This window comes from Parus major, chromosome 1 (genome assembly GCF_001522545.3).
Source record: "Parus major isolate Abel chromosome 1, Parus_major1.1, whole genome shotgun sequence".
NCBI lineage: Eukaryota > Metazoa > Chordata > Aves > Passeriformes > Paridae > Parus > Parus major.
Genome location: NC_031768.1, coordinates 29,608,124 through 29,634,023, shown reverse-complemented (window position 1 = coordinate 29,634,023; position 25,900 = coordinate 29,608,124). Strand labels below are relative to the sequence as shown.

The 25,900-nt window shown below is 41.6% G+C and overlaps 1 protein-coding gene across 3 annotated transcripts in view; it reads right to left on the bottom strand.

Moving 5' to 3' along the window:
• The window catches only part of TBC1D8 (TBC1 domain family member 8), a 49,145-nt gene extending 30,848 nt beyond the window's left edge, over positions 1–18,297 (bottom strand). For 2 of the 3 annotated variants that reach the window (XM_015626818.3, XM_015626832.3), the window contains exons 1-2: positions 18,056–18,297; positions 4,096–4,251 (exon numbers count right to left, since the gene is read on the bottom strand). In XM_015626818.3, the coding sequence (XP_015482304.1) occupies positions 4,096–4,251; positions 18,056–18,182 (283 nt within the window). In that variant the 5' untranslated portion in view covers positions 18,183–18,297. The remainder of the gene's footprint in view (positions 1–4,095; positions 4,252–18,055) is intronic. The other variant, XM_015626828.3, reaches the window with a different exon arrangement.
• Positions 18,298–25,900: the final 7,603 nt, after the last annotated feature.

The window sequence follows — 25,900 nt, the reverse complement described above, 5'->3', positions numbered from 1 at the left end:
CCTGTTCCCAAAAGTCCCTGATCTTCCCCTCTCCCTCCCTCAATGCACACATGCACACACACCCCACACACAAACACATGCACACTCTTTGAGAGGAATACAAAGCCCTCTATAATAAATAAAGTACCTAAAATAGAGTTTGGTTCAGCAACACCTAAAGATTCTACAAGAGCATACTTCTACAGTTTGGGGAAGAAATAAAGCAAACAGAAATATTTGACTAATACAGCTTTTCAAATCTTTAAAGCTTTTTTCTCTAATGATTAGAGGGGTTTGCTGGTTCCTTAAATGTAATGTGTTGACACGAACTCCATAAATAACATTTCACTCATTACCAATTTGCTTTGGCTCTTTCTGCTTGAAACTGAATTGTCTCTGTGTGACACGATGACAGAAAAGTCATAGCAAGATGGGCACTATACAAGGCCATCAAGGGAAAATCTGACCCCTCCAGATCTTACTGGTCAGTAATTAGACATGATAGGTAAAAAAAGTAAAGGCAGTAATAGTTGCTTCTCCTAGTGCCTTGCTTGTGATAGAAAGAAGAGAAACAGCTGCATGAAAGAGACAAACAAATCAGACATGAATATAATAATAAAATAAATCTTAAAAAAAAGACCCATTATCTCAAGATTTGTTTTGTGTGTACATTAGTGATGCATCATGTTGCCTCACAACAACAAAAAATTATAAATTTAGGTGAGGATTTTCCACTTCCCTCTGCTCTGTTTTCCATGCAGAATGCCAGCTGTCAGGGAAACCTTCCAACCTTTAACTTCCCTGACAGGAAGGTCTTGTAATGGAACTTCTTAAATATCACTAATTAAGGTTAAATTTAAATTTTAAAAAATCATAAAATTAGATACACTTAAAAGCCCTTTAGGTAAAGAATACAAACTATATAAATGTTTAAGAATATTAGAAATAAAGCAAATTTGTACCAAAATGGCTGCACGAAGCAAATACTGAGATGAATTTTTATTTCTAAGCAACCTAAAAGATACCAGGCATATGGTCAAGCTGTTGGGCTGCCTTTTGTGAAGTAAGCAGTGAGCAAGGTGCCTTTCATAGTAGCATCCACACTACTGGGACTGCTCTGAGCCTAGGCAGCAGCTATATCCCACAGGGGATCCTGCAATCTCTCCTGCCTCCCTTCAGAGTTTCTTTTCAAATACCAAAAGACCATTTTGGCCCTTTCAGTTGGTCAAGCAAACTCAACTTTTTGAGTCCCTTCTTTATTTCTACTTCTTATTTTAAAGTTGTTCTGTGATTTGACCCAAGCATTGCCAAACTCTTATTTCTACTCCTTATTCCTCTTCCTGTGCTGATGTTCTGCACAGCATTTTATTCCACCTTTTACCCATCTTTTTCATCTGCTCATGCCAAGTGTTTTGTCTAACCACAGCCTCATTCCTCAGAATCTTTTCTTTAAACCCACCTTTCAGCAAATCCTTTGCTCTCCCTCGTCTAAAACCTATTTTGCTTGACTGAAACTTGAGTTTCTGTTTTGCCCATGAGCCTTCTGAACGAAAAAATTTCAAGTGGCTCTACACAAGCGGTGAGGTTAGCCTTTTTCTGGGTTTTTTTTTCCCTGTACTGGTATAACATGGTTAACCATCTGGATTAAAACACCTCTGCCAGAACAGCTGTGCAGGGATCAGATTTCCTAGCATCCCTCTGAGATTTGCAAACGTCTGCAACAGACATGACCCTTGTGTATATATTATCATTTAAGCCTACAGCTCCAGGAGCAGAGAACTGCCAACATACAATGCAAAATATCATTTTAATTAACTGCCTAATGACACGATGGCTATCCACAATGAAGTTACACTGGAAGACTGAAAGGAGTTCCTGAGGCTGCACCTTGCCCTTGCTATACTGCAGCAGGAACTTTAATTTGACTCAGTGCTCCTTCCAAAGCTCGTAGGAGACTCCTAACACCATGTCTGTATGCATGAAATGCCTCACTCACACAGGGCAGAGCTGGGTGAGCAGTGTCAGCCACTTCTGTGTGGGGAATGTCCTTCTCCAGCTTCCCGAGAAGGGGTCAGGGTGATGCTGCTCTGAATCCTATTGCCAGCTCCCTCCTGGACACTCATGTCAGGGTTTCACAGTAGTGATACTATTCACAAACAGCTTCTGCTGCCATGGTTCTTTAGTTCTGTGCAGCTCACTGAATGCTCTACCCATGCAGCACACAAAACAGACCCCTCTGCTTTCCGCTCTGTTAGTATAAATCTCATTTTGTCAGGGATGAGCATCCATTCAGAAGAGCCAAAGAGAATTTTAGAAAACATTAATCATGTAAGTTTGTCTCAGCAAAATCCTTAGCCATTCCGACCCAGCAAGTTTGTCACTTGTAGCTCCTTCAAAAAAAAAAAAAAACCCAAAATAAAACAAAATCAAAAAATCAAACCAAATTCTGTGTAACCCACAGTAAGAATGTGGGTGGGGCAAGGATCAGCCTCAAAAAGTACTACTGCATATGTTCAAATAATCAGGAAGCCATGAAAGCAACACTTTTCCAGCAAAAGCTGGCTTCATCACAGGACTCTAACAGCATGAAGCTCTTAAATTTCTCCATGAGATGGCATTACTTAAATATAAAAAGGAGGGGAGGAGGGATAGAAAGCACAGAGCAAGTGCAAAACAAAGAAAACCTAGCCAAAACAAAAATAGCCCAAATAGACTTTACACAAGCTTCTTCACACACGCATCTGGCCCAGGGAAAAATTCCCAGTATTAATGGGAAACATGCAGAGGGATCTCTGCTGAACCAAGGAAAAATTGCTGGATGAGCATGTACAGAGGAAAGGGTTAGGGTGAATATATAAACGACTCTTCCATTTAAAGGACTACTGTGTCAAACACTATCAACGACATGTCAACATTTACATTACCTAATTATTTCATGGCCTGATCTGTATAAGAAAGAATAGAATAGGATAGCATATTTTCAGTTGGAAGGGATCTACAACAATCACAGAATAGGAAAGTTTGGAAGGGACCACAATGGGTCATCAGGTTCAACCTCCCTGGTCAAGCAAGGTTATTCCAGAACACATTGCACAGGATTGTGTCCAGATGGTTCTTGAAAGTCCCCAGTAAGGGAGATTCCACAGCCTCTCTAGGCAATCTGTTCATTTAGTAACAGGCCCATGCTATCCTTTGTTTTCCTTTTGTTATTGATACATTTCAAGAAGCTCTCCTCGTTTTTCTTGAAATCCTGGGAATCACCTAGTCCAACTGCCTGACCACTTCAGGACTGACCAAAAGCTGAAGTTATTAAGGACATTGTCTAAATGCCTCCTAAACACTGGCAGGTTTGCTGGGACATCAACCACCTCTCAGAAGGCATCCTGTTCCAGGATTTGGTCACTCTCTCATTAAAGAGATTCTTCCTAATGCTCCCCAGTCACAGCTTTGAACCATTCCCAAAGAAAAACTGCTGTAAATTTCAATGCTAGGACTTTTTAGATGGGAGCAGAAGGCATAAGAAAAACCCTGCACACTCCCCAAGCAACAGTGGGATGAGTGGAACTTCAGATGGTTTCTACTAGGTCATGGCAAGGTTGATGCAATTCATGTCAATACCATGTTCCTGAAGATGAGCTTGACTTGATAAGTTGCAGAAACATTGCAAAAGGGATTAGGGCATAACAGATCAGCAATTTGACATTCCATCCCTCCCTGACAACTTTACCTCCTAAATCTTCAAAATGTTCCAGTTATGTTTCATTACAGCAAAGTGTGTAAGCAAGTGAAAGACCAGGCTGGTGAAAGCCTAGACTAGGTAGCTTCTTGCTGTAAGAGACTACTACTACTTTAGGAAAAGATATGCATAGGAACAGAACCGCAGTACTTTGCAACAGAAAAAATTAATGCAGCAAACACCCCTCAGCTAAACAAATTTTCCACTGAAACTTAATGTTCCTAGGTAACATTTTTTCAGTGATTTTAACCGGAGGTTAATTTGGTTGTTAAATAAGCTTTCCACACGCACACAACTAGGTGGGGTTACCTTGAGCTTCTTGGACATGCAGGCACTGACCATGCTCAGAATCGTTTTGGGGTTTTCTGTCTGTGACTCACCAATAGCTATGGCCCAGTAAACTTCTGATCCATTCAATAACTCACCACATGCAATGGCAGAGTAAACCTGTGAGCCTGGAACTTGGAGTAAAATTCTAAATGGAGCAACACGTGCATTAGAGTCTAACACGGCATCCAGGGCACCAACCAAGCGACCTGCAAAGTAAAAAGGGGGAAAGGAGGATTAATGCCAGTTTTCACTTCTGTAGCCTGCAAGTTGTTTCACATTTAAAGACATGAAATTAAAATACAGAATGTAACCATAACGATTCTTCCCCGGTTTTATGCTGTGATTTACAGGTGTTCAGAATGCAAAAGGCAAACCAGATTAGAAGATCAGAATCATATAGAATTCTCTGTGTTTCTGGTATTGCCTCATATATATGTATATAACCACAGAACTGAAGTGGAAAGACCTGAGGGCATCTTAAAAAGTAACTGTTCCAGCCCTGCTCTGAAGTTGGATAAATACACCTATGCTGTATTTGATGTTTGTCTAACCTGTTCTTCAAAATCTGCCACAATCAAGATGCAACAACTTCCCCAGGTAGCCTCTTCCACTATTTTCATTAAATATTCTAACAGACAAAAAAAAAAATCAACAAAAAAACCCAACAAAAAAAACCAACCAAACACCAAAAAACAAAACAATAAACCAACAAAACAAACAAAAACAACAAAACCAACCAAGCAAAAAACAAAACAAAAACACAAAACAAAATCAAATAAAAGCCCAAACAAACAACCCTATCCCAAACAAACAAGTCAACTACCACAGTCTTAAACTTTCTTGGTGGAAATTAATCTTACTCCCTGGAACATGCAGAATAATTGGCCACAGGCACTTCTGATATTAATGTTCAACACAATGAAAAAGTAACATCATGGTTTCCTACCCTTTAATGATCTCTCTTTTTCTGAAGAAACCCAAATCACCTCTTCCTTATGGGTCATGTTTTTCAAACAGTGCACTGTTCTTGAACTTACACTGGAATCTCTCCAGTGACATGACACTATCAACTGGACCTGATGCTCACTGCTTCTGAAGTCTCAGCCACTAGCAGAATGGAAAATCACCTCCTGTACCTCGCATACGTAACCACTGTATCCAAGAAAGCTTGCAGCAGTATCCCACTGTAAATCAGCACTTGATTTCAATACACACAAATTCATTCTGAAGAACGGCAGCAATTGCTGACCCCAAAAAGGACTTTCTGGTCTGGAGGACACCTGGAGTTCCTGGAGTTTCTTGTGACACGTTCCCCTCAGTGGGCAAAACCAAGCTATCCATGAAAAAGTGCCATGATTTGCATATGCAAGCTGGCATATTGAAGTAACTCCAAATTGGTTTATGGTGCTTACAAATAGCAATTCAGGGCAGCTTTATACTCAGTTTTCCTGTGCATCCTGCAGAGACACAATCTCCTAAGGAGAGGAATGGCAGAGAGTGAGGAACAGCTTTACCATGTTTGTTTTATCCCTAGAGTATCTAGGAAGTTTTCTGCAATACTTCTTTTTCGCTTTGCACGTTTAACTTTTTCAACCTGGTTTTTTTTTTGTTTCTTCACCATTAACCTAACACAAAGGAACTGATCTCCATCTCCAAAAGGTTTGCCAGCCCTTGGCACCACATGCTATTTTAAATGTGGCATTCTCCAGTCCATCACCCAAGTGATTCATGGAAATAATGGAGACCTACAAAGTCCTAATTGCCATCTCACTTGGATGACAAACGACAGCTAATTAATTTGAGTATAACACAACCAAAAAGCATTTCAAACACTTTCTGGTCTAGGAGCTGTAAGAAGCTCACATGGAACAGCATCAATAACCTGATAGCAAAGAAAATTACATTAAATACTTTCTCTTTGCATACACACACAACATCGAGGATGCTTTCAAAGCCAAGCAGAATTGGACACAATATATATTAAAACTGTACAGTGAAACATTATTTTTCAACAGCAGTTTGCTTCTCACTTAGATATGTGACCAGATACTACACCCATCTATTTAGAATGGAGATCCAAAATTGCTACATGCTCTCCTATACAAGAAAAAAGCATAAAAACTCATACTAGTATAAAAGGTAGTAAATTAGCTGTGCTCACAGAAAACAATGTGCAGAAAACTTTAATGTGCAGTCTTCAAAGCAGTTGGATTAAAGCAAGTAAGAGAGCATCAAATGATTCAGAGAACAAAAATATGGTTTAACTTTCAAATTTCAAAAGAATTGAGATGCCACAGGAAAGAAAAAGAAGAAGAAATTTCTATGCTGTGTGTGTTTTCCCCTGATGATAGCCCTAGGAGAAAGATTTCTTTTTCATTTCACTAAAGTCATAGGAAAAAAGTCAACTAACAGCAAGTGCTACCAAGATCCCTAGAGAGTGCTTAATGAACATCTGATTTGTGAAATAACTTTTTTCTTTCAGAAACCATGAAAAAACACATGAAAGCACAGAAGTAGCTGCTAAGTTTTGCTTTACTAATTCTTAGCCTGTGCAAAATTAATTCCTTTTTCTCTTCCCAAATAACAGACCAGAAAACCCAATTCCTCTTCTCACTTTTTACTTCTGCTTACAATTTCCATTTTACTTACAAACTATTAAAAAGAAACCCATTCCTCCTTCAGCTGTACAAAGAAATAATCACTTTTCTAAACTACCCATAGCTAAAATATGAACTCAGGATGACAAAGAGGAGCCAGAACTAAGATGCAAAGAGAAGAAAGAGTGTGTCCATCAAGATACCTGTGAGAATAAAGCCCAGATGGCCTGCCCCCTCTACGAGGGCTTTGCAAGGGAACAGCAAGCCCACACATAAATCACTCTTAAGCCATTGCCATGGCTGACAGGGAGTCCTGTCCTGTCCCACCCCTGACAGGAGGGGCTGCAGTGGGGTTGCTGCAGAGGGGATGTAAGGGCAGCAATGGAAAATAAGAGCAAGTACGGCTAAAGTTGAGCAAGCACAAAGAGGGGGTCCCATCCCCACGTTGAGGGCTTGTTTATTTTTCGGATGAGAGACAGAGAGGTAGAGAACAGGTAAAAGAGATTACTAAGAATGCATTTACAGAAGCATGAAAAGGATTCAACACTAATATATACACTTTGGCCAACATGATAATTTAGCAGAAACTGTGGTAGCAAGAAAATTACAAAAACTAGAGGCAATTTTTTTCCAGTATAAGTTGCCTCATAATTCATTCAACGTAACTTTTGCATTATAACATTGAAAACCAACCAGCTTAAAGATCCTTGAGTAAAGAAATAAAAAACAGTACACTGATTCTGAAACCTGCTTTGAAAAATACCCAGCTTGTAAGCAAACATCTTTCTCATAACATGTCCAAACAGCTGGTTCCATGCAAGGGTCTCTTACAAAACAGAATCTGTTTAAAAAACAAAAGGGTATCTGGCTAGCAAGGTAAATTACATTAAAAGCCTCTGGCTGATGCATCAGCTTGCCTTCAGTCAGGGTGACGCAGACCTCTTCCACAACAGTGAAACCATTTATACTTCAAGACAACAAAAAAGGAAAAAGAAACAGAAGCAAAGAGAACTGCTAGCCTGGTTTTCTTACCAAAATTTTTTTTTTTTTTTTTTTTTTTGGGAGGAACTTAAAACTTAGAGTAGCTCTTCCCCTTTAATGAGCCACTTCACCAACTTATCGTCTGTTTTTTGACCTCCCAAGACACAGAAGTATTTTGGGAAAAGCAATTAACTATACAATAACCATACTATGGAGAGCTGCAGACATGGGTTTACAAAGACTTCCACAAAAGACCACTGACAGAACATTGCAGGTTCCTAAGAAGGTGCAAGTTTCTTCAAGCAGAAAGAATATTTTTAGGCTAAAATTCACATGCAAATATCTGGTGTAATATGCACACTTTTAACACATATGGAGATGAAGACAGGAGAAGTGGAAAGACACTTTTCTACTGAAATTACACATTTCTCCTCAATGAATCTAAATGCGTTAGCTGGAAGCTGGATTTCAGATAGAGGCAACATCATCTATATTTTTCAGAAGTAAATTTATAAAACATATCTGGAAAACTCACTAGAAATCCCATGCTTTACATGGTAGTTTCTATTTCACTGAAACATCTAGTTTCATGCATGAATGAAACTTGAATTTCTCCTTGAAAAATGTCTTTCTTCTTGAATGAAGAAAACTGGATACCTTCAAGTAAAACAAGCCTGTTTTACTTTCAATTTGTATCACATCTATTTGTATCAAATATACATGCTATGGATACAATACAAGAAATAAATTGAAGCATAAAAATTAGCAAGAAACAATTTCAAATTCTACAACAGGTAGATACTGTCTCTCCTTTACAGAGGTCAACCTGTAACCAGATAGAACACAAACAGGACATCATGCACTATGAATTTGCTGAGCATTTCTTCACACACAAACAAACAAAAATATTAATCAAGGCTATTTCTATAAGGATCAGGTTCTCAAATGAACTATCAAAAGTGCACTACTCCTCATCTTTGAAGATATGGTTTCTTCCCCCACATAAAGATAAAAGACCCCATTACAATTTATCTTGTAACTAATAACTAATCTAGAAAAAGGAACATGTTTACAGTAAGTTAACTTTACACCAACTTCTACTAAACATTCCATATCTTTCAAACTAAAGAATGAAGGCTCCTTTCCTGAATCACTGTTAATCATCCACATGGGATTTCTGAAATAGTTTTAAACTTTCAAGACATGGGGCAGAGGGTGAGTAAAGCTGAACTCAAACTAGAAACTCAAACTGAAAAACTATCTGTTATTTCCATCTTTTATGACAATATTCAAGAGGCAGTCCAAGACACCCTCTACATATAGCAAAATTATTTCTACCTACCTCCACCATGTATTAAAGGCCTTGAAGGGAAATTTTTTGAGAACTACTCAAAAATGAGGTGGCCACTGGGCTGCAAGGCAGAGGGACTTGGACTGATCACTTAGGAGTCTGGGACTAATAAATTAATAAACCCCTCTAAAAAACCCCAAAAAAACCACCACCAACAACAACAAAAAAAAAACAAAAACAAAAAGACCCCCCCACCAAACCAAAAAGGGAAAAGGCCAAAGCTGCCACTGCTATTTTTTTTTTCTTTTTGGGGGAGGGATGGGGGGTGTAGAGGGAAGAGGGAGGGAAAGAAGGAAAGAAAAAAAATGAGATTTTAATCTAAGTGACAAGGACACCTGCGGTGTCACAACACTCAGCATTGTTATCCTTTCAGTTCTACTTATTTTTTAATTAAGACATCTAGTTACCACTGCCAGGATCTTTTGATTAACATGAACTCATCTATCCATTACAAACTGGGGAATAAAAGCCAATGCAGTTCAAAGAAGCAATTTCATGCAGTACCTGCAATTGGTCAGTAAGAAATTCTGATGTCACTTTTAAAATCTGGGGAGCAGCGGGTCAGATGCATAGAAGCAGCTGTTCCCACACAGCCCTGAACTTCCCAAATCAAGCATTTATACCCTCTCTACCACAATCAAAGGGGTGACAGAGAAGACACAGTCCAGCCTGCATCTGCAGCATCCTGGGGAACTCCTTTAGTCACTGTACAAACAGACTGCTGCAGAAGCTTGAAGCAGAGAGAAAACTGTCCTTCCACTTCTCCTAAGTCTACTTTGAAATAATAATAATAATAATAATAATAATAATAATTGAGATTTCCATTGTACCTGAGACCAGCTCAGCTGCACAATGTGCAGCAATGCCTGATTTAAGAGTATCTGCCAAATCTAGCCCTTCCAAGAAAACAGGCACAGGACCACCACCACACAAGGACTCAAACCAGATTGCCAAGATGCTCACTGACTCCAAAGCTGAGGTTTTTCTCGGCTGCAGGCACCTGGCACTTGCAAAGTCAAGAAACTTATGGCACCACATGGTGTCTAGGGACTGCAGCAGCTGATCTGCAGGGACATGGAGAAGAGTACTTGGTGGCTACACTCATTTGTATCACGCTAAAGTCATGTTTTAAAGTACTCATACCCTCTTTTTTTCAGTCAGACTAGGTTATTTTTGTAACACAAAACCACCAAATTGGGGTATTTACAATTACAGCCACAGACCAGCATTGCTCCAGTGCAAAACCATGAAGTGAAAAGCTTCAGTGAAATTCATGCTTGGGAACTTACTGCTGGTTGCTACATCTGCTCCACCAGAGAAAGCTGGAGGCAGAAAGAAAAATGAGCCCAGTTGTCTGAAAAAAGCTGTACTTTTACTGGAAAGGAGAAAGCTCTTCCAGGAAGTGGAAGAAGCTAACAGTACAGTTTGCTTCCCAATGGCTGCAGTTTTATAAGGAGAGTTAATAGCTGCAAGAATCACTCTAAGCTGTTTAGGCATGTGAATTGGGAGAAAAGAACAAATCAAACAATTCAGATGATCATAAAAATAAAGGTGGGGTTTTTTTAAGGACAGTGAAATTGAACCAACAGCTTCAATAAAGCAGAATTAATCTTGGCTCTTTGAGGCAGTGAAGCACTTCATATTCGGAATCCTAATTACACTTCTCCACATAGCTTCCTCCATCCCACAATGATTTGCAAACAATTAGAGTCTCAGAAGAACCAAGGTGGGCAGCAATTAGCCATGCCAGAGGAGGCAAGCAAACTGGCTGAAGGAACAGCCCACCACCAGGCAGAACACAGGGAGGGACATGTGGATGTACCCACTCCCTACCCCCTGCTCTCCAGCTGGAACAGAAAAATGCTTTTCACACCAACCAGGATAAGCTCAGCCTGACAAAAGGGCACTCCTGGGAGAGCACCAAATAGCACAAATCACTTGCCTGGCTCTGCAAGGCATCTCAGAAACTCACCCTAGGACCAATGTCCTTGCTGAGAGAGGGATGGGGAGACGATGAAGCTGATTCTCATCAGGCCTCAGCCACCCCACCACACAGGAGCCCTGACTTGTGACCACAACCCCATGGGTGGCCCAAGGCAAGACCCAGGGCTGAGATGCAATGAGGACCACTGCAGCCTCTATCCTCATCTCTTACAGCCCACCTAGAGAGTGCCAGGCTCTGGGCATTACAGGCTAAGGTGGAAGCTTTTGAGCTGCACCAAGGTAGAATACAGCCCATGGCAGTGGCCATGAAGCTACTGTTGGCCAGTGGTGGCCCCCAGCATAAATGTTTGGGGACACCTCTACATCTTTCAGATCTTCTTGATTTGATTTCTCTAAAATTTCAAAACTCAGATGTTTAGCAGCTTGTTGATTTCACCCAGGCCACCCTAAAATCCATGTTTCTGATGGATAATAACACTATAAGTTATGCAAAGCTGCTAATAACAATGGATTAATACAACCACACTGTCTTTGTTGAATTTTTGCAAAAATATATAAGGAGGTTCTGATAATACAGTACCCATTCGAAAGTATTGATTACACTTCTACCATCAGAAAAAAAAGAGCTGCAGAACTTTTTAGGGTAAGTACATAAGAAAAAGGATGCAGGGGGACTCCTCCAACGGCTGTAGGAAGGCTCTGTTTCCTTTGAAACGATAAGGGCTCACCACACTGAAAGATAAGCACAGACAACATTAGATTTCAGCACAAAGACCTAATGCTCCAAGTATTTATTCACCCAGGAAAATACCCAACATCCAAGTCCTTACATTACTTGTAGCACAGACCTTGCCAGATCAAACACTGCCACTGGGTAAATCTGTTTCTGTTGAATTGGGACTTTTTTTTCAATCTGGTATGTAGAAACAAATCGTTAACAAATTACTTAATCATTATGCCTAGGTCCCAGTGCTCTGGGGGGAAGGTAGGACAGGAGAAATGTGAGGAGTTCAGGCATTTTCCTGTGGGGGTTGCTGTCCCATGGTCCCCATGACTCCTATATCCCTGGATGTGATTCTGAGTGCTTGTGCCAGACCACCACATGCAGATGGAGACACCACACAGGAGGAAGAAGTGAGATGAATTATGTGCTGTCTCTCCTGGAGTGGTGGAAATAGCATCCCCACACTGGAGCACCGATTATTTCTCCCCAGCACTGCTTCCCTATGGCTGTTTCCCCAGGTGGGCATGCTGCCATGGCAAAGCACTCACAGCTGCTTATCTCAGTCCTCTGCCATCAGTCCAGTTCAAGCCAAGCCTATTTTTATAGCCCTGAAGGCCACAGAGCCAAATGCTTTGGTTCTCGTGTTACAAGTAAAAATACCTGAAACTGTTTTCCACCTGAAAATGGACAATAAGATGGGATATACAAGTTGCTGCTGCAGCCCTCTAAATTACTCAGACATGCACCATTACTTGGGGGAATATAAAAAAGTCTCTCTCTTTTTTTTTGCTGGGTGCTGTAAATAATGCTGAATAGACCAAACTAGTGCTATATTAACTCTGACACCACTGACATGCCCAATTATTTTATAGGGAAGATATTTTTTCCTATGAGGGTGGTGAGACACTGAAATTGTGGATGCCTCATGCTGGAAGCGTTGAAGGCCAGGCTGGATGGGGCTCTGAGCAACCTATTGGGAGCAGTCCCTGCCCATGGCAGGGGGGTTGGAACTTGATGGTCATTAAGGTCCTTCCAGCCCAAATCATTGTAGGATTTTCCTGCCTTATTCTGTGTCATTTGGCCTCCACAGCATGAAAATAAAAAGCCACTGTAGGTGTTTAGGATTAGTCTTGCACAAGGTCAGTCCCTATGCAGACACAACCCAACCCTTCTTTTCCAAGCACAGGTACTTCCTCACCTTTAATATTAACATTTCAACACAACCTGCATTTCACCTTAGCCATCTCAGCACTACAGCAGTGCTCAGGAGCAGGAAACTTACCCCAGAAATGCAGGCAGAGGGGGCCAGAGTGGCACACACAGCTCAGGGGGCTCAGAGGTCAGGAACTGGGGTTTGCAGCTTTGCAGGTAGTAGCCTGGCACCCTGCTCCCCCTGTCCTTCCTGCCAGCTCATGCCTTGGCCAAACACTCTAGCAGAGAAGCCATCCTCTTTGGAAAGCACTTGTAAGTATGCATTCTCCTTAAAAAAAATGTTACAGTAAAATAAAGAGAGAAAAAAGGAGAAAAAAAACCTGCTGATCTGAATTCCAGTTGTGGGCAAGGCTAGATAATGTTTTGACAAGAGTCCAAGCTTTCAATAAAGTATGCATATTTCTCCTTCTCCTGTGCAAGGCTTCAGAGAGATGTTTCTTAAGGAAACAAAACCATGAATACCGACAGTAACCTTTACCAATATCCTTTATTAACATCAGTATTGTGGCATCTTCTTCTCCTCAAACTGCTTAATTTAAAATGAAAGTGTTCTGTTGGATTTGAGGTTTTTTTCATTAGCACTCAGATTGAGCCTAACTTATTTTGGTATCCTGAAAATATCTTACAACAAAAAGGAATGCTTTTTTGAAAATTGTATTGGCATAGACCTTTTAATATGATTCTCTGAATATGCTACTCATTTTGCCTTTTGCCCTTCCAGGAAGTAAAAAATACTATGGGGATTCTCATTTGCATTTCCTAGTAAAAAATCTGAGTCTTCATGTATTTTGGACTCTCTTCTGCTACAATGTAATAAACAGGGGCAATCCAGATAAATTCTCCATGTGAGTTGCTGGAATCTTCATCCACTATGGTCATCTTGCTGCCTTTCCCAGAAATAGACTCCATTATGAAATTATTTACTTCAGACCTTGGGAGATGTGCAGGGCCACTAAAAGCTGTGGTATTGACAATGATTACAGGACTGCTCGGATAGTGGAGTATCAAAGAGCAGCAAAAGATCTTTTAATTTTTAATTTCCAGGAAAAATTTCCAGAGCTTATCAATAGCCATTTGTCTGTATGCCTTAAAAAAACTGACACCCAAGCAAAGGGAAAATAAGGAAGAAATGTCTTATCACACAAACTAGTCAGTTCTCCACTCACAACCAAGAGGTACTTGGAAAATGAGTTCAAAAGCTATAGTCCTGCAAGAATTTTATTTAAAGGAAAAAAATAAATCCTAAGATGGAACTTGGAAATGTATTCACCATGCCTACCATGTTTATTTTTATTAAAGCAATAATAAGGGCTTAGATTCATATATAGAAGACGCTTTTTTTCTGCCAGTCTATTATATTTAAAGTTGTGAACCATAAAGTTTTGTAAGAGCTGAAAAATAAATTAATTTCCTTTTAAAATGTTTGTCCTCTTCAAGTTTCAAATAATGCAAAACTATATCCAGCTTGGAAAGTACCCTAAGCTGAAAACGGAGGCTGGAAGAAAGGTAGGGAAAAACACCATAGCTAAATTAAAAACATGGGTAAAATGGGAACAAAACATAATCTTTTATTGATCTACTTCAAGCAAGAATTTAAAGAAGCGCTGTATCTCAACCAGACAAAAAAGCTGCTTGAAACAAGAGTTCATTTTAAGGTCTTATTTAACCTTATTTATAAAAGGAAAGATTCACAAGTGTTGCTAAGTGGGTTTTTATAAAGAGTGTATAATGTGAAGTACTGTATCAACAAAAACTGCAACACTAGCTGCTTGGGAAGAGTGAAAGACTACTCTCAGTCCAGCACTCATGATGAAATCTTTCCCAACACATCCCAGAGCAAGCAGTTTTGCTGTCAAAATGTAGAAAACAAAATCAAAGAGGAAGGTGCATGAAGGTTTCAACATTCTGTCCTAGAAATTAAAGTAGTGATTCACTTAAAGACTAAACCATCTTGCAGTCTTTACCACAAGGCATTTGACAGTGTTTTTTACTACTGTCATATCAAGCTTATTATTAATATGTAACCTCAGAACCAAAGACATCAGCAAGTATTAAATCCAACTAACTTTGATCTGCTAATCATGGCTACATCACAAGCCTTTTCTGTAGGGATCACAACAGCGCTCTCCAATTAGGCAAAGAAAACGCCAGAATCAACAGACGTTGATGAACTAAATATTTTTTTAAATCGCTAACTTTAGTTCTAATTAAGAAATTATAATTCAGATTTTTAAGGTATTTCTAAACATTTTCAATTTCCTTATTAAGTCTCTGATCCAGCAGAGCTGTCAAGTAGAGATCCAGGTAAAGTGGCAAGTTAAGCACTTACTTGAAAAAGCATACCCCTAAGAAAGACAGAAACCAGAATGAGACTGGTCAAGTAATGAAGAGTAAAATGCAACCCCCATCACTCTTTGTACCCTCTGCTTGCAAGCCCAGTGTGCATTTGGAAACTGCCCTAGGACACAAATTAAGTAACAGTAAGAAATGGAGTCTCTTACTTACAAACATCTGCTCAGCATCTGACAAAAACAAAGTACACAAAGAAACACAGATATGGGGGAAAAAAAGTGCTTTTGTGCAAGAGACCATCTTTAGTGCATTCTTCCTCAGGAATTAAATCCACATAAAATACACCCTCCAGCTGTTCTAACTTACTATTACCTAATAGTTAAAATGCCCTAGTAGGAACAAAGAAGTGTCCTAGAAGAAAGACAGGCAAATATGATAACTGGGGCATAAAACAGATGTCCTCATGCAGGTTCAGTGCAAATACCATTTGGGGCAACATGCACAAGGGCAACTCAAGCATTGCACACTTCTACCCTGCTGAAAGCAAATTACGTCACAGATGGTCAGCTGCCCCATCTACACTTGTATGAAATCTAGTATTTTGAGAGTTTTGTTCTGCTGATCCTACATGGGTTTAACACAGCCTCAGGATATGCAGCCTCCTCCTCCCCACAGGAGCTATGAGATTCTCTTCTACTGTGGCACCTGCTCTCATGTACAGAAATCTTCATGTCTTTGAAACTTCTTCCTTTTCATAAAATGTAACTGCAATTGGCCAGGGAACAAGGTATTAAAGGGGAAACATATCTGGATATTGTTCTCACTACTTAAGCTTTGCTTCCCCAGTAAAGTAAACAAAAACTTCTAACTTTTGGCTTTACCACTTGGTTGATCATACTCTGAAATATGGAAGAGCTTTAGTGCCCTTCTGCCAGTTTGGAAAAGACAGGTACTAAATAAGTGTCTCTATAGTCATGTACAGCAAGAATCAGAAAATAAGTTTTGCACTGAAAGCAAACACTTACCAGCAAAGCCTTGCTGTTTCTCAGTACCCATCTCCATTTCCTTCATTGCAAGTAAAAACTGCAAAAAAAATTACACTATCTAACCCCAGCTATATCTAATGCTCTGTAACTCTTGCATGTTGGTTTTAGGACTCAAATTTCTAAGCCCCTTCAAATACAAACGTTTACAAATGGTTTAATGAACTGTCAGAATTTACAGCTCCCTTGGAAAATGTGCAAGGCAGCAATGGCTTTCCTTTGCCAGCCAAAAGAGATCTGAGCAAGCCTGTGCACTGTAGATTCAGCAAAATGATTCACATGAAACTTAACCAGAGAGAAAAGCAGTTTGTTTGCTTTAAGCTTGTAAATTTCTGTAGTGAAAAGCTCAGGCGTAAGGCATTAACATTTGTGAAACTGAACCTCATGATTGTCCTGGACCTAAATCAAGCAGCTGTAAACGGCTATTTTTAACTCTGAAAATTAATCCACATCGTCTTTACTGTCACAAAAGAGTGGCCTGACTGCCACCCAGGCGAGCAGAACAAAATAGGAGGCTGAGCGTTTTAACTTGCTGGCAAAACTTCCATTTCATTAGTAATACATTGATAGCATGCAATCTACTAAGCCACAGTTCAGTTCTGTACATTTTATGGACAAGTAGGATAAGCTCTGATTTTACAAAAAACAAAAAATTAAAAAATAAAAGCAACAGTGCAGAAAGCAGTATTATCAAATGGAGTTCAGGAAAGAAAGCTTTAATAAGATAAATACCAAAAAAGTGGTAATGCAGCTTCTTAAACTCCATAGAAAATAGTGATTTTGAAAATACCTCACAATTCTTTCAAACATATAAGCTACCATTAAAAATCCTCACTTTATAATATTCAAAACAGCCTCTTTCGCTTTTAAGTAAGAACGACACGGTTAAACTATATTAATTCTCCAAAGCATTGTTTATTTGAACTCAGTTGCTGCTGTCTTTGAACGAAAAGTTTGGCCCAAATTCCCTACGCTACAATGTCAGCGCAGCCTAACACATCATTCTCGCTGGAGTTACTCACGGATCTACACTGCTGCGAGGGTACAGCGTGATCCTTCTCCGTGTTTATCCTTCACTACGCGAATCTGGAGTGCCACATGGATATAACGTGCCGGATCGACAGCCACCAGAACCCGTAGCGTAATTAACGCAAAAAATAAGACAGAACGCACTTTGCCACAACACTCAATTATCAACCCCCGCCCCGTAATGTCACGTATCGTGCAAAAGCCAGGAGTTCTATATGTACTTATATAGCTCTCGTTGTAGAAAGGGGAGGCGAGCCGTAGGTCGCGGACGGTACCGGGGGCTACAGGCAGCACATCCCACTGTGTGCCCCCGGCATCTGTGCACCTCTCACCGCCGGCCGCAGGGACCTCCGCCGGCTCCGGCGGGCTGCAGCCCCCGGGGGCTCTCCGCAGCTGCATCCTCCGGCCACGGGCAGCGGCTCCGCACCGCCTGAGGGGCTGCGCGCCCGCGCTTAGCCACGCTGAGAAACCCATCGGGAGGGGAGCGCGGGGAACTAACAATACAAGTGGCCTCAGCGCTGCTCGAGGCTACAGAAAAGCGAAGCTGCTCCCCAGGCAACTCGCGGGGAGCCGGGGCGGCCCGCACCGCCCGGCCGACGGCTGCCCCCGCACCGCCCGCGGCGGGGGACCCGCGGTGCCCGCGCTATCGCCGAGCCGGGCCACCCGTGCACGGCCCGAACAAAGAGGCCGCTCCCGCTCTCCGCAGTCCGACCTGCCGGCGGGTGCCCCGGCGCGGCCAAGTTCCCCTGGGGTAGACGCAGGGGGGATCTGCCCCCCGGCCCGGCCCGGCCCGGCTCGGCCTGGCCCGGCCCGCCGAACCCCCGCGCCACCAGGTACCCGTGAAGCGGCCGCCGCCGTCTCCGTGGCCCCGACGCCGCTGCAGGATGAAGTAGCCGCTGCTCTTCTGCGTGACCCACAGCTTGAGGGCGTTCTTCAGCAGCACCTCCTCGGGCTTCAGCCACATCTTCCCCCGGCTCGAAGTCCCGCTCTCTCCCCGTTCGGAGCCCGCCTGCCCCGCACGGCACCGCACCCCGGCCGCCCGGGTCACATCGCCCCCCGCGGGCTGCGCGGCGCCGGCTCCGGCTCCCTCGGTGCGGGCCCGGCCGCCGGGGAGGAGCCGAGGGAGGAGCCCCGGCACGGGCCGCCCTTCCCGCGGCGCCGGGGGCTCGGAGCGGCGGGGCCGTGCTGCTCCGCGCCCTCGGAGGGGACGGCGGGGAGCTCCGGCCGGAGGGAGGGGGAGCAGGGGGGGAGTTCTGGTTCTCCCTTTCGGGGGTTCATGGCGCCCCGAACCGCACACAGAGGCCCACTGGGGCTCCCGCGGTGCCCCGGGGTCCAGGAGGATGGGTCTGGGTCAGGTCCCCGCACCCCCGGCATGTGCCCCGCTGGTGCCCGCCGCACAGGAGTGCGGGAAGGAAAGGGTGTCCTGGGCTTGGAGAGAGGTTGGGGGGCGGGGGTGTCTCTGCTTTCCTGTTTCCTTCTAGATCTAAGCCTAAAGCGTGAACCCGCAGCTGCTTTGGTATTTAAAGGCCGGTGCTTGAAACGTTGTATCTCAAGGGAAAAGTCAGAATCTTAATTTTACAGTTCGGTTTGTTTTTTTTCATTTTAAAAAATAATCTGTCACTGCTTGCGGCTGAGCTGTTGGCAGGATCGTTTGCGAACCTGCACAAATGGTTACTGCTGCAGCACGTTATGCTGGTAATCCTGTGACACTGTATCTTACATTTTTATTAACACAGATTGTACTTAATGAGGGTGGTGAGACGCTAGAACAGGTTGCCCAGAGTAGCTGCAGATGCCTCATCCCTGTAAGTGTTCAAGGCAAGGTTGGATGGAGCTCTGATCTAATAGATGTCCCTGCCCATAGGAGGGGGGTTGGAACAAGATCATTAAGGTCCCTCGAAACACAACCCTATTATTCTGTGATAAAAACATGACCAGTGTACTTTCTTTCCATCACATTCCTTTTCCAGTTAACTGCAAATATTAAATAATTACAACAACTGAATTAGCAGGCTGCTAAACCTCACACTTCTAGATTAAAGACCTCAGTCACTGTGGTCTTTATCACACCTAAATTTAAGCAAAGATCCCTCTAAGTAATGAATTTTGATTAGGGATAAAGATCTGAGCTTCACTTTCCCAACTTCTGCCTATTGTTAAATGGGTTGTGTAGCAGCTCTTTGAAAGGTACCACTGCTGCAGTGCTACTTATCACAGCCAGCAGTAATTATTAGCTGGGAATTGGAAGGTGCCCATGTGGACTGCTTTCGAGTTCCAGTGGGATCATTTAATAGTCAAAATTCTGTACTCAGCTGCAATCTGGTAAACACTGTGTGATCTGTGTTCTTTACAATTTCTAGGTGAAGCAAAGATTCCATTTCCATACATAGAATAGCAAGCAAGCACTTTGAGCATATTATTTGTCTGACAAAAATAAAAGCTGTCAAAAGGAGAAGATGGACATCCACATAATAATGTATTAAAAATTAATGAGAACGTAAGGAGAAATTACTTTAAATGCTCTTGCAGGATAAGAATAGCTCAGAGACTTCCCCTGCCTCCAAAACTATCCTGAAGACATGTAAGTATTGAAAGTTTAAATGCTTGGTGAAGTGAGATGGTGAATATTTCTTCCCTTTGCAGATACTTGAATATTAATTTCAGGTTTTGTTTGGGGGTTTTGTTTGTTTTTTAAAGCAGCTTTTCCAACACATAGAACTGGTGGAAGATAATTAACAAAGAATCTCTGAGAAATGGCTTCAGAGAAGCAATAGGGGAATGGATGAGATTAGAGAAAACTTATTCAGGATGACAGAGGAAAACAAAGCACTTTGTAATATATTTTATAATAAAATAAATGCATCTACTGAAAGCAGGAGCACCCTTCTTTCCCAATATGGCATTGCACATGGCAGTCCCTGACATCCTGAGGCACACCTTCTACCTGACAACTAGACAGTCTTTGGCAACAGCTAAGAATAAGTTTATTTCATGAAGAAGGTCCTACAGTAATGTATTAACTATTTTCACATCTAGTATTTAAACAGGATTTGGATGATCTGAAGATCTTCTGAAGTTTCCTGTGAAGCAACAGTTTTAAAACTGGTCTCTAGAGAGGTACATAAAACCAGGGAGGATGGGAATCTAATAGATTATGAGACAAAATCCATTTCTAAAAAAAAAAATAAATCTTTTATTCTAAAATAAAAAAAAATATATTCTAAATAAAAAGCAGAGTGCTTTTTATTTATTCTCTGATAAAGTCCAGAAAAGATAGGGATATATTACTCAATTGCTTGAAGGTACTTAAGGTTACTAGACTAAAGAAAAATAGCTTTACAAAATAAAGATATATTTGAAAGGAAAGAACATAAAGAAAATGAGGTTTCTGGCCTTATACCACCCTTAGCACACACTATGAAATGACTGTGTTTATATTATTTATGATGCTATGTATCTTTCTTAAATTTCAGTACTAGTAGCACAAGGCAGGGAGTCTACCATTCAGATTATGTTGGAGCATCAGTCATAGCCAGAATAAACTGCAGAGATTCTGAGCATTCATGAAATAGAGTACAGACAGCATAGGGGAGCATCACAGGGAAAACTTTGATTTTCCTTCTTGCCTTTGTCACTGACTGCCTTCCCAGCACTAGTCATTCCCTTTAGCTTCCCACGGCTTCATATTTTTCATCCATTAAACAAATACATAATTTTTAATCTGGGTGTCACTGAGGTGCTCAAGGAAGGTGAATTCCTTCTGTGCACAAAGTGAATGATGGCAGGAAAGAGGCAGCCATGGTGCTCTGGGCCTCCTGCCTGGCAGGCCCTCTGCAGAGGGTACCAAACCCTCAGAGGGGACTGGCAACACGAACAAACTTGAGAGACTGCGTGTGCAGTACTCTAGGATAGGTTCCAGGGCTTGCAGGTACATGATTGCAGCTGATGCACATAAGGGCTGCCACAAAAACAGGCTGTCCATGCTCCCTCTCTGACCCCTGTCAGACTTTCTTTAGTGAATGGCTGTAACTAGCTAAACTAGTTGAAAACTTTCATTTATTAAAGTGGTTTTGTCACTTAGGTTAGTTCCTTAGTCATGTTGTGACTGCAGGAAAACTAGGGTAAAAGTGCATGTCCTGGACTGAGGGAAAGAAACAGGCTGATCTTTCAGGAAGGAGACTGTAGGGAGATTCAGTTGCATTTATCATGAAATGGGAGCCCAAAGTTGGAGTTTAATTTATTTATATTTTAAAAAGAAAAAAAATAAGGGCTGGAATTTAGCTATCATTCTGCAGGTGCACAGTCCGATCATTTCCGTGTTTCCAGTTTTGATTCTTTAACTTGTACCTTTATTAGTGTCTGAAAAACCCTGATCAGCAAGCTGATTCAATTCCCAAGACAGAGTTTCTGAAACTGTCCAATGATCCTGAGTTTGGACTTATTGGAGAAAGCAGTGAATGCAGAGAAAAAATGTTTAGGGTGCTAGAGAAATAATACACATTAGTGAATATGGGAAATTCAAACTGTTGGTTAATACATCTAGGAGAAAATAATTAAAACATACTTATTTAAGGGGCGAAAAAAAAAAAAGAAAAAAAAGAAAAAAAAGCACCTCACAGAGATTAATTAATAGCTGCTGTTTTCAACCCTTTATTTTCTGCAGCCCCTGAAATATTCCACTGCAGCTTCAACCTCCTGTAGACCAGTTGACAGCAGGCATCAGTACATTTGTTTTTCTTTGTGGCATCTCCCCTTGAAGCCATCTGCCAGTGCAGAGATTCACAGCCCCTGGGCTGAAAACCACTGAGCACTCTGAGAGCAGCGAAGGGATTTTGCTGAGGAAATGAAGCCACAAATCTTCAGATTCCCCATATTGATATGTGGCTGGATTTTGAGAAGACTTTTATCTCCCACCTACACCGAACCAAGGAGAGATGCAATGACACATTGGGTCAGTGCCCAGTGGCAGCCTTAAGCCCTCAGCACACTGCTCCAGGCACTGGTTCACTCTTAAATGAATGCTCAAAATCCATAATACCCCACTGCTCAGGCTGGCAGGCTTTCCATACCACGTTGGATTATATTTCCTGTGTTGTGTAGACCAGGTAGATAACAGTCCTCCTCTACAAAAGTCTGATGGGACCATTTTTGATATATCATATTAATTTCACACTACTTCAGTATTTGAAAAATGTATATCTTGTGGAGGCACATTAAGAAAAGAACAACAGGAATTATGAAGGGTTTAAATCTGACTTGTGAGTTCACACTGCAGTGGTGTGATATATGTGTAGCTCAGCTGAAACTGACAACTGAAGTGAAGCACAAAATAACTGCGTACAACAGCCTGCGTGTTAAATACAAAGATGATGATATATTTATTGCATTAAAAAAATGCATTAAAAATCAATAAACGCAGCATTAGAGGTTTGTTCGTTTGCTTTTTTTAAAAAATGGAATATTAGATTAAGTACTTAGCTTCTAAGCAAATCAGATTGATATGAAAGTTTTTTACTGTGATAGCACACTAAGAACCAGACTAGAGGCATTTTAGAAATAGTATAAGATAAATAATTTCATATATGATGGAGTTACTCTGTGATGTTAACTTTGTGATCAGAAAGATTAGGCAACCAAGCAAGATACCCTCTGCCTTTTAAACACAGGTAATGACTTTTTTCTTCACAAGAAATCCCCTACAAGAGGGGATTTTTTTAAAGATGCTTTGAAAGACTCTTCTGCAAGGTTTTTTCCTGTCAGACACCCTCCCAGATATTGTGCTGTTGGAATAGAGCCATGTTTGCTTCTCACTCACAGAAAGTCCACTTCGAGTTTGGCAGAAACAAGAGGGCCCAAAGGGAAATCACGGTAGCTCACACGCAGATCCCAAATTCTGGCAGCATGCCTCCATTGAAACAGGACTGCAAAGACCCCTCCTGCCAGACAGATCAGATCCTGGGAATCTGTAAAAGCAGTTCTTAAGCTCAGATCTTTTGAATAGATTCAAGCAGAACGTGCATTTTGGTTTGAAAGGGTCACAGAAATGTAGTAGTCAAGGTCTTCCACACAGAGAACTGCTGAGCTTCAGAAACACTGAAAACTGCCTGAGCATTCTCAGCTACATCTCCAAGTAATTTAATCTTTGTTGTCTTTCTCCTGTAATGGCAAAAGCCAGTTAATGTTTATGGGACCATATGTTTTTGTCTTCCTGCCTGTTCTAGCAAAGAACGAAACTGTTAAAACCTGTAATTAATTCCAGAGGTTTCATTTATTATCTCTGATTAAATTAATGCCTGTGCAATAAAGAAGATATAAGAAGATAAAATATACTGTCAGGAGCAAGTGTAATTAAGTTATAAGCAACACTGTAAAAACACATTAGAAGTCTTGACTCAGTTTTATGCAATAATATTTCCTGGCTTTTTCCCTGTCAATAACATTATGATGTGCATTTTTATATTTCAAGTACCAGCAATAGAACAGCAATATGCAAAATGATTATGTGGCTGATTCCACTTCTTATTTTACTTCCAACATCACTTCCTCACTTCCAGTTGCAAAACCCACTTCTGCAATTTAGCACTGTCAAAGCTCTTCTGGGAACCACACAGTTACTGTGACACTGGAAAGGTCATCACATTTCAAGGTGTTTAACAAACATTTCCTAAGAAAACAGCCTGTCTCAGGACATGGGATTAAAATAATACATACATGTGGTTTAGGGCAGTAAACACTTCACCACAGTATCATTAAACTTCCAGTTCTCCAAAACACTGGATGAAAAAAATCAATGCCTTAGCCCTTTTCTCATATATAGCAGATCCCTGCAGAGCACACAGGTGATAAAGAGGAATCCGAGGCACAGGCTTCATGGCCACCGTTTCTCCAAAGGACAGCAGGGGAGTGAAACCTTGTCTTGCCCTGTTCACTACTTGACACCCTCTCCACCAGTGCTTTATAATGTGCCTGCACCCTGCCAGAGCCGAGTCACACCTGCTTTCCTCCCCACCTTCAGTAGGTGCAGAGGACCTCTGTTCAGCACAGAGGTAATGACCCCAGGAAGCTGGGAGATGATGTAGATTACTTCCATTATGATGGAAAGAAGCAGGTATTTCTCAAGTTACTGCCCAGGATGCCCTCCCTTCCCATTCTCATTTTCATTCTCAAGACATAGCTATGGGTAGATCCCATACTCTCAGGATTTTTATATTCTACCCACTTTGACATTGAGATAAGACACTAAAATTATTCTGGTACAAAAGAAGAGGAATGGACAGCCCTATATAAGAAATTATATTCCAAGAATACAATTTATTTCTGGCTTGGCGTAAGTCACTGCAGTGTAGTGGGAATGGAAGGGCTGGCCTCCTAAAATGCATTTCTGCTCTTCTTTAGGGAGAATGAATCAAACAGATAGTGATTTTTCTACCTTTTGGTAGATACAAGACCTTGAACAATAAAGCGAATTAGCAGAGCCAGGAATGAAGGAGGCAGAATCAAAAGTAAAGGTGCAAAGGCTCCATAACTTGACAAGATGAAAAGCCCAGAGCAGAGAGGACAAAACTTCCTGAATGGAGGTTGCAACCTGCCCCTTTTCTGATTGCAGTTTTCTGTAGAGCGGTGGTGTTTCAGCAGCAATAGCAAATGACCTTGATAGGAAAAACGTATTGTTGCCGTAACATGCTACCAAAAATGTAGTTGCTGGCATTCACTTGTGCCCGACAGTCTCAAAGGAAGCCTGAGGTGGAATGGCCAGTGTTAGCTTCTGTTAGCAGCAGCTTCCTCTGGCGCTGTTTCCTGATCCAAAATTCCCATACTAATTCATCTTCCAAGATAAAAAGTCTGCAGAGTTCAGCAATACTTCAATGATTTGGAAAATAAAAAATCCCAAACCTAAACCACCTCCAGCAGTGGTTTATCTACCATAGCTGTCTTTTGCTGGATCTGGATACAATTTGACTTAGTTATGAGTATGGCTTAGGAAAAATTCCCATTTTTCTTTGCTGTGCTTGGAACCAGAGGTTCTTGTTGCTATAAAAATTTCCTTTAGGTGCTTACCCTGTTCTTCCTTTGATCCCCTAGAATATCAACTTGTGTGGACAGTAAGGCCTTTTAAAATCATTAATTAAATGTGTCTTTTTCTCAGTCAGAGATGCCTCACAAGAGTTGCATAACAGAAACACATGAAAGCATATTATGTCCCTTGAACTCATGATGGTCTCCATCCTTCCTATATGCCACAAGGTCTGACACCATACGTGTGTTCCATGGGATTTGTCATAACCCTGTGCACACAGGGACCCTAAAACCAGTTTGAAGCTACATAAAGCTCTACAGTTTTCCATTTTTTGTGAATCCTGCCCTCCTGTCTGGTGGCTGCAGACAGCTGGCACCTTCCACCACTGGGCTCAGCACCACATTATCACCCAAGCGGTGTCAGGGTGAGTGTGCTGGGACTGCCACTGCTACCGGTGCTGCCAGTGCTGGGCAAGGTGGCGCTGCAGAAGGTGTAGGGAGGAACCACCACTTCTGCTCATCTTCTGAGGATTTCAAAATACCTGTGGAGAGATTCAGCTGCAGGAGTGGCAAAATCCTGTCACAGCACAAGCCTGGTTGTTGCAGAAGTGTCAGCATTTTGAAACAAGTTTTAAAACGTGTATGTGAGTGTCTTTGAGGCATCCT